The sequence below is a fragment of the Chiloscyllium plagiosum genome, chromosome 2 (genome assembly GCF_004010195.1).
Source record: "Chiloscyllium plagiosum isolate BGI_BamShark_2017 chromosome 2, ASM401019v2, whole genome shotgun sequence".
In the NCBI taxonomy this organism is placed as follows: domain Eukaryota; kingdom Metazoa; phylum Chordata; class Chondrichthyes; order Orectolobiformes; family Hemiscylliidae; genus Chiloscyllium; species Chiloscyllium plagiosum.
This window is the reverse complement of record NC_057711.1, coordinates 84,190,853-84,208,947: the sequence shown is the minus strand read 5'-3', so window position 1 is coordinate 84,208,947 and position 18,095 is coordinate 84,190,853. Positions and strand designations below refer to the sequence as shown.

Here is an 18,095-nt window from a genome sequence, read left to right as displayed (position 1 = left end):
CAGAAATACTTAAATCACAACTTTTAACAGAAGCCAAAACAGGTTTCAATTCCATCCTTCCTCTTTTCATGTAAAAGAATGAAACAAATTATATTCCCAATTGGATGTTCTAGTATAAACCATTCTTTCAAAAGCTATTTACTACAAAATCTGGGAAACTGACTAGAATCATACAGTGATTCATATAAAATCTACAGTGCAGATTGATGCCATTTAGCCTGTCAAAGTTTGCGTCAACCGTCTGAACAGCATCCCATCCAGAGCTGTTCATCGCCCCAATATCAGTAAACCCCGACATTTACTATAGCTAATTCATCTAGCACATCCAGTGCACATCCCTGAACACTACGGAGCAATTTAGCACGGCCAATCCATCTAATCTGCACATCCTTGGACTGTGGAAGGAAACCCACACAGACATAGGGAGAATTTTTATGTGTAGTTGCACATTCACTCAAGCTGGAAGTGAACCCGGAACCCAGCCACTGTGAGGCAGAAGTGCCATACACTGAGCCTTCATGCCGGCCCTTAGACATACTCTTGTGCAAGTTTATATTACTGACTTTCTCCTGTCCATCCTTTAAGTTGTACCCAATTTCTTTGAAAGGTTACAAAAGAATATCCAATAAAGCAGCATCCAAAACATGGGCAGTGAACAAATTCATTCCTGAAAGACCACTAAATGAATGGGAAAATTCAATCATGGAGTCTTTTGCTGAAGTGAGTGTGTTGAAGCAAGCTTTTGTTGGGGCCTTTCGTCTGGACTGCTGTTATGCTTGTGGAGCCTTTTGCCAGAGTAAACTTTTACCAGAACCAAGGGAGTAATGGGAGACAGGGTCCTGAGGCTTCAAGGGAGGTATGGCAAAAAGGAGAGAGCACAATTTTAAACCTGACAACAAAGGAAGAAACTGCTCACTGTCAGATAAACTTGAAACAAAGGTAATTAATTTGTTGCAAATGAATATGGAATCTCCAAGTTTAGGCAATGTCAGTTCTGAAGCTAATGGATGGAAAAATTCTATGGCATGTTTTTGTAGTGAATAGTGTCAATTGTTAAACTTAAATCAGAATTTCAGACTTGAGATGTAGTGAAACAGGTTTCAATTCCATCCTTTTTTTATCATGTAAAAGAATGAAACAAATTATATTCCCAATTGGATTTTCTAGTATAAACCATTATTTCAAAAGCTATTTACTACAAAATTTGAGAAACTGACTAGAATCATACAGTGATTCATATAAAATCTACAGTGCTAGATTTTCCAACTGGATGCATGGAAATACTAGTGAGATCACAGCTAATGTATGTGGAATGTGTGCTTAAGGTGAAGAGAGAGAATGAGGATGAGGAAAAAGAGGAGACTGGCCATAGTAAATCATGCTTCCTGAAACATAGTAGGCAGGGTGGGTGGTCTATTTGGATGAGGCTCTTAGTACACAATCAAGAATTACTTGTGTCAGCTAGTGCAACCACAGCATCTGGTATTCCCTGCCCTTTTGTGAGATAGATATTTCTCCTTTATACTTTGAAGGTGCCGATGTTGGACTGGGGTGTACAATGTTAAAAATCAAACAATACCAGGTTACAGTCCAACAGGTTTATTTGGAAGCACTAGCTTTTGGAGTGATGCTCCTTCATCAGGTGGTTGTGGAATATAAGATCGTAAGACACAGAATTTATAGCAAAAGTTTACAATGTGAAGCAACTGAAATTATATATTGAAAAAGATCTAGACTGTTTTGTTAAGTCTCTCATCTTTTAGAATGACTGTTGATTTCAATTCCTTCATGTGTAAATCCCAGAACATTTTTAAAAAAGTTACATTCTCAAGTAAACTTTAACAATAGGTGCCATGTCGTCTCAGATAACGCATGGTAGGTGAGGTGCCCTGTGTGAGGCTGTCTGCGCCCCAATGTTCAGACTGATTCTGTTTTTAAAGAAGGGATTTGCAGCATCATACATGGATTCATGCAGTTTTTGAGCAAAACAAAATATAATTCTGCAAGTACAAATTCACCCCACAAACTTGTGTGTGTGCGGAGGGGTATGTGTGTCTGTGAGAGAGTACATGTATGTGTGAGTATGTGAGTGTAAAGGGGTCAGAGACATTCGACCTTGGACCTTCGGGTGGACATCCTCCAAGGCGGACTTTGGGACAGGCAACAACGCAAAGTGGCCGAGCACAGGCTGATAGCCAAGTTTGATACCCATGGGGATGGCCTCAACCAGGACTTTGGGTTCATGTCACACTACAGGTGACCCCACTGCACGACTCTCTCTCTCACACACACACACACACACACACACACACACACATGCAGAAGCTCTCTCTCATACGCTCACACATTATAATTTTGCAAGTACATTTTATTTTGCTCAAAAGGTGAATCCATTCTAAGATTCTATAAATCCCCTTTTTAGAAATAGAATCAGTCTGAACATTGGGGCACTGACAGCCTCACATAGAGCACCTCACACTGTCAATGCATTATCTGAGATGACATGGAACCTATTGTTAAAGTTCACTTGAGAATGTAACTTTTAAAAAAAGGTTCTGGGATTTGCCGAGGAAAGAACTGAAACCAATGTGGTCAATCTAAAAGAGGAGAGACTTAACAAACAATCCAGGTCTTTTTCAATGTATAATTTCAATTGCATCACACTGCAAACTTTAGCTATAAATTCTGTGTCTTATATTCCACAAGCACCTGATGAAGGAGGAGCGCTATGAAAGCTAGCGCTTCCAAATAAACCTGTTGGCACTATAACCTGATGTTGTGAGATTTTTAACTTCTCCTTTATAGGAGGACTTCCATCCGATTATCACAAAACCACAAACAATACACTTCAAAGAGATGAATTCTTACTTCAAGTTCAACCTCTGGATTGCGTTCTTCTCCCTGCCGACTTCTGGTGCTCTGTTTGGGGGAGGGGACAGGGGGAATAAACACATTATTCTTAGAGTGCAACACAGAGAAACAAACTTTGCAATTAGATTTGCAGTAAAGAAAGAACCACTCAGAATACCTGCATATACTCGAGCAACTGAACAATCAGAATACAAATATTTTGTTATGTTACAGTAAACCAAAAGCTTGGCAATAAGCTATAAATTATGTTGCATATAAATGCTGAACTTTCATTGAAACTTCTTAGCCTACTGCATGAACATAGTACCTTCACTCTTCTTTGTAAATCATCTTCTACATCTTTTAACATGCCTGGAAATAGAGTTTAATAGAAATAGCAGAATAATTAATGGTTCAACAGATCTTTTGGATTCAGTCATACAAATTATGGCACTGAAACAGTAATTGCACATCAAACAAAGAGGCATTTCAGATGAGCATTTACCAATGTGACATTTAGCTCTCCACTATTAAATCAGAATTATTGACTGTAAATATTTGTTTGTGTCTCAATGTTAATTATCACAATTGAATTAATGACTATCATGTAAACAGTGGTTTCATTTCTAAGTCAGGATAAATTCATGACAATTATTTCTTATAACTTCAAAACAATTCACATTTAATAAAATTTTAACCTTGACTTGTAGTTTCTTTCAGTCTTAGTCATGGGTAAATAAGGTACTCGCTGATAGCAGCTCCAGTTATTTAATTAATAGGCTGATTAGAACTAGTCTCTCGCAAACAGAGCCTGACTCAGATCTTTGGAATTCCAGCTAGGATAAATACAGGACAGCTTCACTAATACATGGAGTTAGAATGCTCAACAATGTACAACTTTGACACAGATTTGACTTAGTAAGATAGAGGTGCAGTTCTAATCTTTTACAGAAAAGAGTGGTTCGAAAGAGGGTCCAGGTAAGTCCTGTGGCAGTAAATCAAGCGAGCAGGTAGATGATTGAGGTGAGTTTTAAGAGTGTACTTCCTTTAAATTGGGGAGATATAAATAACATGGAGATTCCTGAAGGGCTCATGCCTGAAACGTCGATTCTCCTGCTCCTTGGAAGCTGCCTGACCTGCTGCGCTTTTCCAGCAACACATTTTCAGATATAAATAACATACCAAGTTAACAGTTTAACTACTTAAAATAACTAAAAATAGTGATATTTATAAACTTGAAACTCTATTTCGACAAATAAAGATGACAGGGCAGAGTTTGATACATTTCAGCTGTAGTACATGGGATCTAGAGCACCCCATTGTAACCCACATCAGCACTGCAGCTCAAGAAAACTCCACTCAGTTGATCAACTGCAGTCTGAGCATTGATACTGAGGCAGAAAGGGAGAAAGTTACTTGAACTCTAATCAGGAGCCAGTCATGCCCTTTAATTAGACTTCAGCTTTGGTCTGTAGTCAGAAACAGAGCTATACAAGTGAAGCAGGGAGTACTACAGAATACAAAAAGTCTCCTCATGCATGAATTATTCAAAGCCAGCATGTAGGTATAGTGGTTAATTAGGATGATTATTGCAACGTTTACTACAAGGGGCATGGAATATGAAAGCAGCGAAATCTTGCTAAAACTGTACAAAGGATTGGTAGACTGTCCCTAAAATACCACGTACAATTTTGGTCCTCGTAAAGTGGAGATTGGACATAGATCTGAGAAGTTTTGATAGTTTGACTCCAGGAATGAATGGTTGTCTTAAGCTGAGTAAGTTGGGCTATACTCACTGGAGTTGCAAGGATGATAGTAACCTTATTCAAACACAAGATTCTGGAGTCTTGACAGAGAAGATACTGAGTGGCTATTCTTATGGGAGAGGCCAGAACATGGAGAGACAGTTTCAAGATAAGTAGCCTTTCATTTAATATAGAGATGAGAAGGAACAAGGGTTGCTAATCTTTAGAACTGTTTACATCAGCATGCAGTGAAGTTCAGGACTTTGAATACATGCAAGGCTGAGTTAGACAGAATTTTGACATACAAGTCAGTCAAGAATTATAGGGGTAGACAAAGTGGATTTAGTGCCACTTCAGATCAGCTGTGACTTTAATGACTGGCAGAACATGGTTGGAGGGTTGAATGACCTACTTTTATCACCTATTTCACCTACTTATGCTTCCCACTCACAGCTTTAGGAGCCTTTATTCTAAATGTTAACCTGCTTTTTTTCTCATTCATTTGTGGCATGTGGATGCCGCTGTCTAGCCAGTGTTTATTGCTTATCTCTAGCTGTCCTTGAGAAGATGGTGGTTAGCTGTCGTCCTGTACTGCCACAGTTCACCTGCTGTGGGTTGACCCACAGTGCTGTTTGGAGGGAATTCCAGGATTTTGACCCAGTGACAGTGAAGGAATGGCAATATGTTTCCAAGTCAGGATGGTGAGTGGCTTGGAGGGGAACTTGGAAGCTGATGTGTCCCCACATAACTGCTGACCTTGTCCTTTTAGATGGAAGTGGTGTCAGTTTGGAAGGTGCTGTCTAAGGATCTTTGATGAATTTCTGCAGTGCATCTTATAGATAGTATACATTGCTACTATCGAGTGTCGGTGGTGGAGGGACTGGATGCTTGTGACATTAAGCCAATTGAAGCAGGCGGCTTTGTCCTGGATGGTGTCAAGCCTCTTAAATGTTGCTGAAGCTGCACCCATCCAGGCAAGTGGGAAATATTCCATCACACTCCTGATTTATGTCTTGTAGATAGTGGACAGGCTTTGGGGAGTTAGGAGGTGTGTTACTTGCCACAGCATTCCTAGTCTCTTACCTGCACTTGTAGCCACTATGTTTGTGGTCAGTACAGTTGAATTTCTGGTCAATGGTAAGCCCCGGAATATTGATAGTAAGGAATTCAATGACAGTAACATCATTGAGTCGCAAGAGTCGTTGGTTAGGTTGTCTTATGGGAAATGGTCATAGCCTTTGTGTGGCACAAATGTTATTTGCCACTTGTCAGCTCAAGCCTGGATATTGTCTAAATTTTGTTACATTTGAACATGGACTGCTTCAATATCTCAATCTCAAATGGATATTGGTTACGCCACTTTTAGAGTACTAAGTGCAATTCTGGTCTCCCTGCTACAGGTAGGAGGTTGTGAAACTCAAAAGGGTTAAAAAAAATTTACAAGGATGTTGCTAGGGCTGAGCAATAGGTACAGGCTGAACAGGCTTGGGCTATGTCCCTGAGAGGTTACTAAAATCACAAGGAGTATGCATAGGGCTGGGGGAATCCAAAACTAGAAGGCATAGGTTTAAAGTGAGAGGGGAAACATTTAAAAGGCACCTAATGAACAGCTTTATCATGCAGGTGGTGGTGCATATATGGAATGAACTGTCAGAGGAAATGGCAGAGGTTGGTACAATTACAGCATTTAAAAGGCATCTGGATGGGTATATGAATAGGGAGGGTTCAGAGGGATATGGGCCAAATGTTGGCATTGAGGAGTTGGACCGAAGGATTTGTTTCTGTACATTTCTATGAATGGTGTGGGCGGCACGGTGGCACAGTGGTTAGCACTGCTGCCTCACAGCGCCTGAGACCCGGGTTCAATTCCCGCCTCAGGCGACTGACTGTGTGGAGTTTGCATGTTCTCCCTGTGTCTGCGTGGGTTTCCTCCGGATGCTCCGGTTTCCTCCCACAGTCCAAAAGATGTGCAGGTAAGGTGAATTGGACATGCTAAATTGCCCGTAGTGTTAGGTAAGGGGTAAATGTAGGGGTATGGGTGGGTTGCGCTTCGGCGGGGCGGTGTGGACTTGTTGGGCTGAAGGGCCTGTTTCATACTGTAAGTAATCTAATCTAATCATTATGCAGTCATCAGGGATTATTCTGACTTCTGACCTTATGATAGAGGAAAGGTTATTAATCAAGCAGCTGAAGATGGTTGGTCCTCCGATGTTCTCATGAGGAATTCCTGCAGAGGTGTCCTGGAGCTGAGATGACTGATCTGCAACTACCACGCGCATCTTCTTTATGTGCTTGGGATGACTCCAACTAGTGGAGTCCCCCGAGACCCACTGATTCCGGTTTTGCTAGGACTCCTTGATACTGCACATTGTCGAATACAGCCTTGATGCCAAAGGCTGTCACTGTCACCTCACCTCTGGAATTCAGCTCTTTTGTTCATGCTTGAACCAAGGCTGTAATGAGGTCAGGAGTTGAGTGCCCTGGCAGAATTCAAACTTGGTGTCACTGAGCAGGTTATTGCTGACCAGATGCTGCTTGATAGCACTGTTGATGACACCTTCCATCATTTTACCGATGACCGAGAGTAGACTGATGGGGTGTTAATTGGCCAGGTTGGATTTGTCCTGCTTTTTATGTGCTGGGCAGTTTTTCACATTGTCAGGTAGATAGTGTTGTAACTGTACTGGAATTGTTTGGTTAGAGAGCAGCACATTCTGGAGCACAAATCTTCAGTACTATTGCCAGAATGTTGTTATGGCCCATAGCCTTTGCAGTCTCCTGTGTCTCCAATCATTTTTTTGATATTACACAGTCTGAATCAAATTATCACTTGGAATGAATCAAATAATTTTTGAGGTATTGAATTTGAATTTTTGATTTGGTCACTCCCAACCTCTATACATTTCCCTTTTGCTCTTTGCTGATTCCCCATTCCTATGGCATAAAATTCATCACCATCTTCTAATTTTGAACACAGTTACATTTACTCAAAACGCTAACTATTTCAGCAATACATGATGCCAGACATGCTACTTTGTTTTTATTTCTATTTTCCAGCATCCACAGTTTTTTGCTTTCAACAAATTATGCCAATCGTTTCATTAAACTACATATGTTTACCTGTGACTCTCAGATCTGTGACATTATTGGCCATTTTGAAGCCATAAGTCATCGATTGAAAATCCTCCTGAAAATACCAATGAAAATAAAGAGCTAGTGATTGACAAGTAATACATTTTGTACAATATCTAAGTATATTCCTTCCACATGGGGTTGTGCATCTCCATTTACTTATTTGCAATAGAATAAATAAACAAAGACAAATTAAAACTGGAAGTTACCAATAGATTTTATTGCTGGCAAATGATTAGCAACAAATTCTGTTTTCTTTCAAGAAATTTGAACAGTTTTCAGGTATTTTTAAAGAGAGTCTGGAGAACAGTGCTGCAGAATATTAAGTGTTAAGTAAACATAATTAAAATACATTTTTTTGTAGGTGGTATGCAGGAGTACTGGTACTCCCCAATATGCAACTGGGAATTCACTTATGGATATTCAGCATTTTTGGACAGTTAGTGACAGTGCACTAACACCAATCCTATAATTTGACAATAAAACCACATAAAATATTAAATAGGGTAACATGCATTTTTTCAATCCTTGTGAAGGTTTTTCCTTAATCAACCATCTACCTACTTTCTTTGGTGCAGACATGATTTGGATGGATTGTTGAATCACACATTCAAAGGCTGAACTACTGACTTTAGATCCTTAAGTACAACTGCAATGTTAGCATCATTTAATCACAGGCACCTCTGACCTCAAATAATGGGATGTGAACATGCCCAACATGGAGTTGCATTTTCAACTTGACGTTTAGTAATGAGAAGTATGGTGACATGTCTGACTGCCTACTCGCATATAATTTGAAGTGATTTAATCTAGCTCCACCCCACCCCCACTCATGAAGACTGGGAACCTACGTCACTTGATAGTACTGAATCGGAATAATGCTAAAATTTTTAACTTGTATTCATCTGAATAGATGCAAGAACACTGAATTCCAAAAGAAAGTAGAAATTTACACTGCATTACAATTGATTCCTCGGAATGGCAGGACTGATGTCTGAGAAACACTAGATTAATTAGGACTATGTATAGAACAATGAGGATGGATCTCATTGAAATCTATAAAATTTGAACAGAACAAGATGGCTAAGTGCAGGAAGGAGGTTTCCAATGACTGGAAGTCCAGTACTAGGGGTGGGGGTAGGGGGTCACAGTTTAAGAACTAGTATATTTGTCGGATGGCAGCTAGGGTATTGTGGGTAGTTGTGGGTGCCATATTATAGGAAAGATGTGAATGCATTAGCAACAGTGCAGAAGTGATTTTCAAGAATGGTTCCAGGACTGAGAGAATTCAGTTCCAAAGATAGATTGATAAAGTTGGAATTGTTCTCCTTGGACAATAAAAGACAGAAATGAGATTTAATAGATGTTTTCAAAATCATAAGCGAGTAGATAGGTAGAATCTGTTCCCACTTATAAAAGAAAGAAGAATGGAGGGGTATATGTTTAAAGGATGTACAAAAGGAAGCAAGGGTCATGTCAGAAAAAAGCTTTTTCACACAGTGAGTAGTTAGGGTATGGAATGCACTGCCTGGAAATATGGAGGAGACAGGTTCAAGTAAGGCATTCAAGAGGGCATTGATTTATTATTTGTTTAGAAATGGCGTGAGGAATATGGGAAAAAGGCAGGAGATTGGCACCAGGTAATAGAAATGGTGCAGCCATGATGGCTTGAATGCATGTGTAACAATTCTGTGATTCACATGGAACAAATTGCAACTGGAGATTGTTGCTGAACGAGACAAGATTGTGAAAGTAAGTTTTGATATTTCTTTACCTTCCCCCTTTTGCTAGTTTAATATCTACTCCAACTTTTACTGCCCCACCTCTAATAAAAGATCATCAAACATTAGATTGGCTTCTGTCCCTACAAATACCATCTGAACTGCTGTGCATTTGCAGTATTTTCTACTCTTATTTAACGTTTCCAAATTTGCAACATTTTGGCTTTATAAAAAGTCAATTTCTCTTGCTTGGAACATAAATAAAAATGATCCTGGCACAAATCTGGAGTAACATTTCTTCAATAACTTATTTTAAAAGATCTACCATTCGTAATTTTGGTCTTGCTTAATCCTTGCACTTACCTCTTCAAAAACAGCTGCTTTGTTGACTTTTTCTCTGGCAATGTCACAGATCTTTAGGATGCCCAGAGCAAAAGCTTTCATAGCAGAATCCTCAATTAAGTCTGGATTATGAACATAAAGACACGTGAAGACTGTCTGGGCCAAAGAATGACCTTCCAGCCATGTTATCTGTGAGAAGAAACTATGGAGTTAAGATTCCAATTCCAAATTACATTTACTTATGGCAATATAAAACTGTTTTGTATTTGAAACATTTCCTGCATACACAAGAAAAATCAAATGCATGAATTATTGGTTTATATGATAAGAACAATTCAAATTATTCAATATTTAGTAAGCAAATAGACAGTTCAGGAAATTGATTTGTAAGTACAAAATATATACAGAATAATAAAATAAGCTTTATCCTTTTTGGAGTTTGATTTCAACTGCTTTAAAATATGAAAATAGTGAAGTACTATTAAAATATGAATGATAATTCAAACCATTGTGGTGGCAATTTACAATCCTTTCACAAACTGCTTTAAATCTATTACTTAGTCATTGGATACGGAGAGAATCTATTTGTAGTTTGGCTATTTAAAAGATATGCCTGAAAATGCAAAGCACTACAGGTTTTTAAACTTTACTTTACCTAATTAGACTTTTAATAGGATTCTTCAGTTTCATAAAAACCTTGATACCTATCTAATTTAGGATGGATTACTTAAATTGTAACTTTCATGAAATTTTGTTCAATTTTACCAGTTCAATTTATTAAAGGAAGTTTCTAAATGAGCCAAATTATCTTAGACTTGCAGCAAACCAAATAATTCAATTGAGTTATCACTGTAAACCAAGAAAGAAATGCAAACAAGATGGGTATCAACTTTTTTTTCCAAGTAACTCTCTTGACTTCTAGGTCAGTCTTTATTATTCAACTTTTAATTCTATATATCTTTTGGTGTATGATTCTATTCTCCCACATTCACTATTGTTTCTTCACTTTCAAATGATTCCCACACTAGTTTGTAGAAATCTTCTATTCAATATAGTCCCTTGCCTTTTGGCTGATTGAAGTTAAAAACTGAAAGGCAAACTTTAGGTTTTAATGCAGTCAGACATAAAATAAATGAGAATCCCTGAGGGCTTCTGTAAGCAACCAAGAATAATACGAAGATCATGATAACAGCATTGGTCCATATATTTAAAAAAAACATGATTTACATCAGGTGAACCCTGAGATCTTTCTTCCCTCACTTTAAGCCAACATATTATTTCTTTATTGGACTGCTAACATATTGAATAACAACGCAAAGCATTGAATGGAATTCAACAAAAACTTCTGACAAAAATAACACCATATGGATGCAGCATCTGGCTATAGGTCAGATGGCTAGTGCCAAAAGAAATCTTCCAGATTGAAAAAAAGAGATTCCCACAGAGATTGTGTTTGTGTTATTATGTCTTTTATTTATTATTCATATGAAAGAAAGAAATATGGGAATTGAGGAGACAGAATTTTAAATTTTCTACCATTGCTAAATTGGTGAAATCACAAGGAAAATTCCTAAAAGCTGAATGACAACATGGTTAGCAGGATGACAGATGGCAAAATCAGTTTTATGGAGAAAATCGGAAACTAATACATTTTGCAATAACAAGATTGGGAATATACCTTAATGATCAGATTATAAAATGGAGTAATCTTGGTATGTAATTACTCAATTTAATAAAGATGACAGTGCAAATAAATTAGGCAATAAAAAGGTAATCAAAAAACTTGATTTAGTGTCAAGTCTTGTGGTATCAAATACAAAAGAAAGACATGAAAACACTGACAAATATGCAGCTAAGATTAACAAGTCTTTTACTAAGGTCATGAAGACACAAAGTCAGGCTTTGTCCATTAGAACAAAAACATTAGAAGAATGATAAAATAGAGATCATAAATATTAAAAAGTTAAACTTAACTTTTCAACTGTCAGCAAGAAAGCAGTGGACACAAATTTAAGATAAAAACAATGTCAAAAATTAAGCGAAAGGTTAGAAAAATTATTTCCAGAGAGCAATATGATCTTATTTTTCAAAAACAAACCTCAGTAAATTTCTTTGAAAATGAAATGGATAATTCAAGTAGGTGCCTCTGATGGCTAAACATTGAACAGATGTGCCAAATACTTTCCAAAGTTCTATGATTTCTTAATGTCTTGAAACTAAAAAGATATCAAGCTTACCAAACAACAGAAGCATGTATCCGTTATACCTATCAGTTCAGGCAAGGTTAGACCCTTGATTGTAATTGCTTCATCCTTCAGTAAGATAAAAATATAATATTAAGGAGTACAGACATCTACAAGGGATATCACGCTAAATTGCAGTAGTTTTAGACTCATCCATTTATAATTAGTTTAGTCTGAGGCTCTTCAGATGTTCTCACAGATTTCAACTTCCAAATTCTAAATATTTCTGAACTCACCAACATTCAGCTTCATATAAATGTTGTCTAAATTACACCCACTATTTACTCAATTCTATAACAGCGCTGTTGAGTTTATTAACAGTGAATAAGTAACTTTAGACTTCAAATCTGTTGGAGGGACAGAAAATCCTGAGGGGGGTATTTTTATTTTACTTACTTGACCTCCACGAGGCAGGTAGTCAGAAAGGTGTGGGAAATCTATAATGTGAGATTTTAAAATTAGTGTCACTGATTTGCTGCTGCCTAGAGGTCAGCCAGATTGAATTGGTTAGGACTACAACTTGCAGTCAGGCAATTAGTGTAGGTTGTAGGAACAGGCAAGTCTTGGAGGACCAGTATTAGGAAGGACAAACAAACCAGATGTATATTGGTAGTGGCTAAACTGCAGAACTGATTGTGGTGCGAGTGTGATTGGAGGCAAGTTCTTTCGTGTTCTGTTTGATTGAAGAGGTTTATCAGCGAGACACCTGTATCCAAGAATTTGGTGTCAAAGCACTCAACTTTAAATGCTCACCTCAGCAAGTTAGATTCTAACCTAGTATAATTAAATATAATGAGAATGTATACCTCTTTCAACCTCTTATAATGCAAATCCTATCAGTAATTTAGTTGTCTGCCCACATTTCAACTGTCTTTGAAACTGGGCAAGTTTGCATCTGGAAGTAGGTTTGAGATATAGAAGCTTTTGCTAAAATTCTAAACAGGAAAGGCTGTAACCGGTTGGAGTACCTCTAGACTAATGTAAGAGCATCAATTATCTGTGTTGTTCATCAGATTTAACACTGCTTTCTGCAAAATTTGTGAGTATCATCAAATCACTACTCTCCAAAGGCAATTTAAAAAAAAGATTCTTGCATACATTAGGTAAAGACAGTATAGTGGGCAATTCAGAGATATGGACAACTAATTCAAAAGAAGTGAAATAAATTAGCACCACAGCAGGTTAAGAATTTGAATTTGGTTGGAAAAAACTCTGACAATTAAAAGAAGTTGCAACAGTAAATAAATTACCATGTAGCCTTTTGGGACTTTCATTAAAACTTCATAGATCATTAATGTCATTTAGGAAAGAAAGCCAGCCATCCTTATCCTGTTTAGCCAACAATGTGAACACATCATATCAACATGGCTGATTCACAGTTCCTCTGAAGCAACCTTGAAAGTCACCCCATTATACTAAACTCAAGGCAACTAGGATTGACAATGAAACCTGTAATGAATGTGAAACCTGTAATAATGATACTATATGAAATGTAATATCAGATTCTATTCTCACCTTACCTATGTTTCTTTACACCGGAATTGTCAACAACAAATTAGCAAATTAACTTTTATTCGTTTCGCTTTTTGTAAAGTATCATAAAGAAATACACTTCAATGTTAACAGAATTCAAACTTTACAATAAAACAAAACTTGGAAAGTTAAACTTTTCCATTCCAATTATAATAATTCCATAGTGACCTGTCGGTTTGAAAAATTAAAAACTTTGAATGAACAGCTGTAGAGCTGACAATGTTTCAGGTTTTAAGATTTTTACCATAATAAAGAAAGTAAACCATTCACTCAACATTATTTCAATAGACACTTGATACTCCATTTAATATTTCAAATGGACAAAAATCTCCAGCTATGGTTATATTTTACTTTTGTCAATCAAGTGGACACTTTATTCTCCTGGAACCAGTCAGGAATTCTTAGCTCTTGTGAATTTACTTCTGTTCTTTTTCTTTACTAGCCTGGCAATCTTTAATATGAAGACTATATTTCAGTGAGGGCCTTTCATGGAAATCCTCCCTTTGGCTCAAGCTAGGCAAATCTTACAGTTTAGTTTAAAATGCTTATGGATTCTGGTTCCAACCTGCACTCCTACTCTATGAAGTAGGGCTTCTCAGATTTTGGGTTAAGATGGTGTCACGCGCTCCAAAGCAAAAGCTGCTGTGGAGCTCAAACAAAGTGTTAACAGTTGCATGACCCCTTTAAATCCCATCCTACAGTTCTCACAGATTAGGCAATGCCAATTTCAAGCCTCAAAATGGGTTAAAGTGGGTTTAAACACAGAAAGCACTGTTACAAAGACTTGCTGCCCGTATTTACTCTTGGTCTGTCTGGCTATTGTCATTATATCTTCTTTCATCATAGTCTAGAAATTTAAACATCTTGCACCTTCATTGTAGGAAAACAAGCTAGGCTCCCCCTTAAAGTATTTATTAATTAAGCCACCCAGACTTGCTTCCAGTTAGAATTTGGACTAGGACACATTACTCCTTTTATTCTTACATTTTACCCTAAATTATAAGTGCACAATCCAAAAATGCAAACTAATGAAACTTCTCACTTTAATACCTTATAATATAAAAATACTTGATCCCTGAACCTTTCCTCTGTTGTGCAACTATTTCCTGTCCTTCAACAAATCTAATGTTCTGGCCCATGGGTAACTGCTAGATTAAAAATCACATAATTACTCGAATTTCAAATGTACGTTTCTTTTCATTCAGATAAACAACCAGATTTTGTGAAACAGCCACAACTTGTTATGAATAAGAAATATTCACCAATTTTTTTTTGAATGCTGGGAGGTAAAAATTTGGGGGTGGGGACAGAAAGTGCACTTTGCTGAGATAACAGCAAGTACCAAGTTTGAGAATTACATTAACGCAGTCGCAAAAGTCTAGTTTTGAAATAGAGTGCCAAACCTTGATCGCTTGTTCCAGGTTGAGTACCTTACGATTAACCTGGTTTCCAATCATTCCTGCATCCATCTTTGGATCCATCATCTCAATTGCTGACATGGCTTCAAATAGGCCAAAACTGAAGAAAACATTTCAAATGCATCCTAAATTACAATTTTCATACCATTTGCTGTCAACAAATTATGTTGTAAACTTTAATGTATTAGAAAGATCACCAATGAAATAGATTTTAAATAATTTCAAAAGCAGCTTAATCAGTGAAATTAATTTAATAATGCAATTGCATTTGTTGGGAAGTAAAGAAGGTTGCTCCCCGCTCCTTCCACTCTATTATGTAAGATTAACTGTAACTAAAATAAATTGTTACTACTGAATTAAAAAAATATTGCCATACTTACAGTTTGTCATGTAGTAGTTCACCCAATTTAAGTTCTAAAATAATACAAATAGATTAAATTAATATTTTTGCTGAAGTAGTTCACTATAAGATGTAAAGTGTAAATGTAAAATGTAAGAATTCTCTTGTTATTACAAATATAACTTCAACTATTCAAAATCTGAAATTTTATTTTGCAACATTTACTGGAGTGAACATGCAGACTCTTTACTTTGCATCAGTATCACCACTATGATAACCACAATCAGGGTGTGTCTGTCATGTTACTAGAATAAAGCAGTATGAGATGTCCTGTTGGATGTTTTCTCAGTCTACATCAGTATCAGCACAATTTTGAACACCAGAGTTACAATATACAATGTTAACATTCCTAACAACAAGCTTGTAGCACGAAAGCATACTCAAGGCAATATACACTTGTTACAAGAATATTGCTGGACAATTCTACTCGAGACCTTGGGGAGAGTAAATTGCAGATTCAATAAAGATGAACAGTTTAACTTCAAACATTAAATCCTTTGTACTTGAAACCTAAACATAGATATCTCTCATAAGAGATATCTCTCAGTCCCTGACTCACAAGCCTCCTTCCTGATGAAAGGCTTCTGTTCGAAACATTGATTCTCCTGCTCCTCGGATGCTGCCTGACCTGCTGTGCTTTTCCAGCATCATGCTCTCAAACCTGTACAGCTGTCTGATCATGCAGTGAACCTTCACAGCTGACTGCTTCTGCTGTTTAGTTTCAAATATCTCTGGAAATTGGAGTTGGTTCTAAGAAAAATAAAGTGAAACTCACAGCTGACCTTGGAGAAACCTATGTGGGGAGCTCAAAGCAGGGGAACAGCCAAGTGGCTTTTTTTCTTAAAAAGTGGAACCATACTGCTTTTTTTGTAAATCTACAACAGTGAGAAGAGTGGGTTCTTTTTTGATTAAATGTTATGTTGAAATTTATTTCTTGACTAAACTTTAAAAAATATAAAACATTGGTACTAAGCTATCCTACAGCAGTGTTTTTAAAGCAGTAAGACTGTCCTATTTTCTGGGTTTGTAAATTGTGAAGGTGCAAAGATAGCCTTTAGTAGAGTGAAGTGCTCTTCCTGTTGGATGTGGGAGATTAGGGAGAATTTCAATGTTACTGATGACTATGTCTGTAGGAAATATATTTGGTGGTGAATTCTATAGGATTGCATGGAGCGATCAGGAAGTTACAGGAGCTTAGGGGCGTGATGGATGGCAGTTGTGAGAAGGTAGAAAAACATCAGATATAATCAGGTAGATGGGTGACCTCCAGGAAAAGTTGGCAGGTAGTGCAGGTGTCTCCTGTGGCTATCCCCATCTCAAACAAGTAAGCTGTTCTGAAAAATGCAGGAGGTGGGACTCTCAGAGGAATGTAGCACTGACAGCCAGGTTTCTGGTACCAAGACTGGCTCTAATATAAGGAGGGTTACGTCAGGTTCCAGGTGATCAATTGTGATAGGGCACTCTCTAGTCAGAGGCACAGACAGACGTTTCTAAGGCCGACAAAGAGACAGACTGATGTGTTGCTTCCCTGGTGTAAGGATCAAGTATATCTTGGAGAGGATGCAGAATATTCTCAAAGGGAAGCGTGACCAGCAGGAGATCATGCACACATTGGAACTAATGACATAGGGAAAGAAAGCTGTGAGGTTTTGAGGAGAGAACATAGGAGATTGGGCAGAAATTTAAAACATAGGTCATAGAGTCAGTCCTACAGCACGGAGACAGGTCCTTTGGTCCAAACTGGTCCATGCCAACCAACATGTCCATCCATGTTAACCCCATTTCCCTGCATTTGGCCCATATCCCAGCTGCCACTGTCAGAACCACTTCGGCCCCCACTGATGCCACTCACCTCAGCACCGCCGACAGAATTGTCTATGACATGCCCTCCTGCGGATCCCACAGACACCACCTCCGCACCCTCCCCAGGTAAGTGTCATTTCCAGAAATGATGTCACCCCCGCTCCCTCGACTACCACTCCAGTTACAGTCTCCACCCCCACTCCCAGCTCCAACCCTACACCAGGTCCCAGCTCTCAGCCCTGACGAATTTTCACCATTGCCCTAGACCTCCCCCTCACTGAGGATGAATGATCAGTCCTCAACAAAGGCCTTCCTTTCATCACCCTTCGCTCCCAGATCAATGAACTCAATGTGTGTTGTGACACCGAATACTTCTGCTGCCTCCGGGCTTACTTCTGGTACCAAGACTCCCATGAACCCTCCACCCCTCGCCAGCCTTTCACCCTCCAACACCCCTCCAGTTTCTTCCTCTTCAACGTCCCCACCATTGACACTCTTATTCGTTTGGCCGAAGTGGTCCTCACCCACAATTTCTCCTTTGAATCCTCCCACTTCCTGCAGACGAAATGGGGAGCCATGAGCAGCTACATGGGCCCCAGCTATACCTGTATCTTTGTTGGTTGCATGGAACAGTTATTCTTCCGTAGTTACACCAGCACCATTCCTCACCTTTTCTTCCACTACATTGATGACTGTATTAGCATCACCTCGTGCTCCCCATGGTGGATGAACAGTTCATCAACTTCAACAACACATTTCACCTCGACCTCTACTTCACCTGAACCATCTCGGACACCTCTCTCCCCTTCCTGGATCTCTCCATCAACGATCACCAACTCAACACGGACATCTTCTACAAACCTACCGACTCCCACAGCTACCTGGACTACACCTCCTCTCACCCTGCC

At 38.3% G+C, this 18,095-nt stretch overlaps 1 protein-coding gene across 2 annotated transcripts in view; it reads right to left on the bottom strand.

Annotated features, from left to right (window-relative positions):
• naa35 (N-alpha-acetyltransferase 35, NatC auxiliary subunit) overlaps nucleotides 1-18,095 on the bottom strand; it is a 76,022-nt gene that overhangs the window by 48,242 nt on the left and 9,685 nt on the right. For both annotated transcript variants that reach the window (XM_043713167.1, XM_043713161.1), the window contains exons 3-9: nucleotides 15,365-15,398; nucleotides 14,970-15,084; nucleotides 12,028-12,102; nucleotides 9,812-9,979; nucleotides 7,716-7,782; nucleotides 3,179-3,222; nucleotides 2,869-2,919 (exon numbers count right to left, since the gene is read on the bottom strand). In XM_043713167.1, coding sequence (XP_043569102.1) covers nucleotides 2,869-2,919; nucleotides 3,179-3,222; nucleotides 7,716-7,782; nucleotides 9,812-9,979; nucleotides 12,028-12,102; nucleotides 14,970-15,084; nucleotides 15,365-15,398 — 554 coding nt within the window. The remainder of the gene's footprint in view (nucleotides 1-2,868; nucleotides 2,920-3,178; nucleotides 3,223-7,715; nucleotides 7,783-9,811; nucleotides 9,980-12,027; nucleotides 12,103-14,969; nucleotides 15,085-15,364; nucleotides 15,399-18,095) is intronic.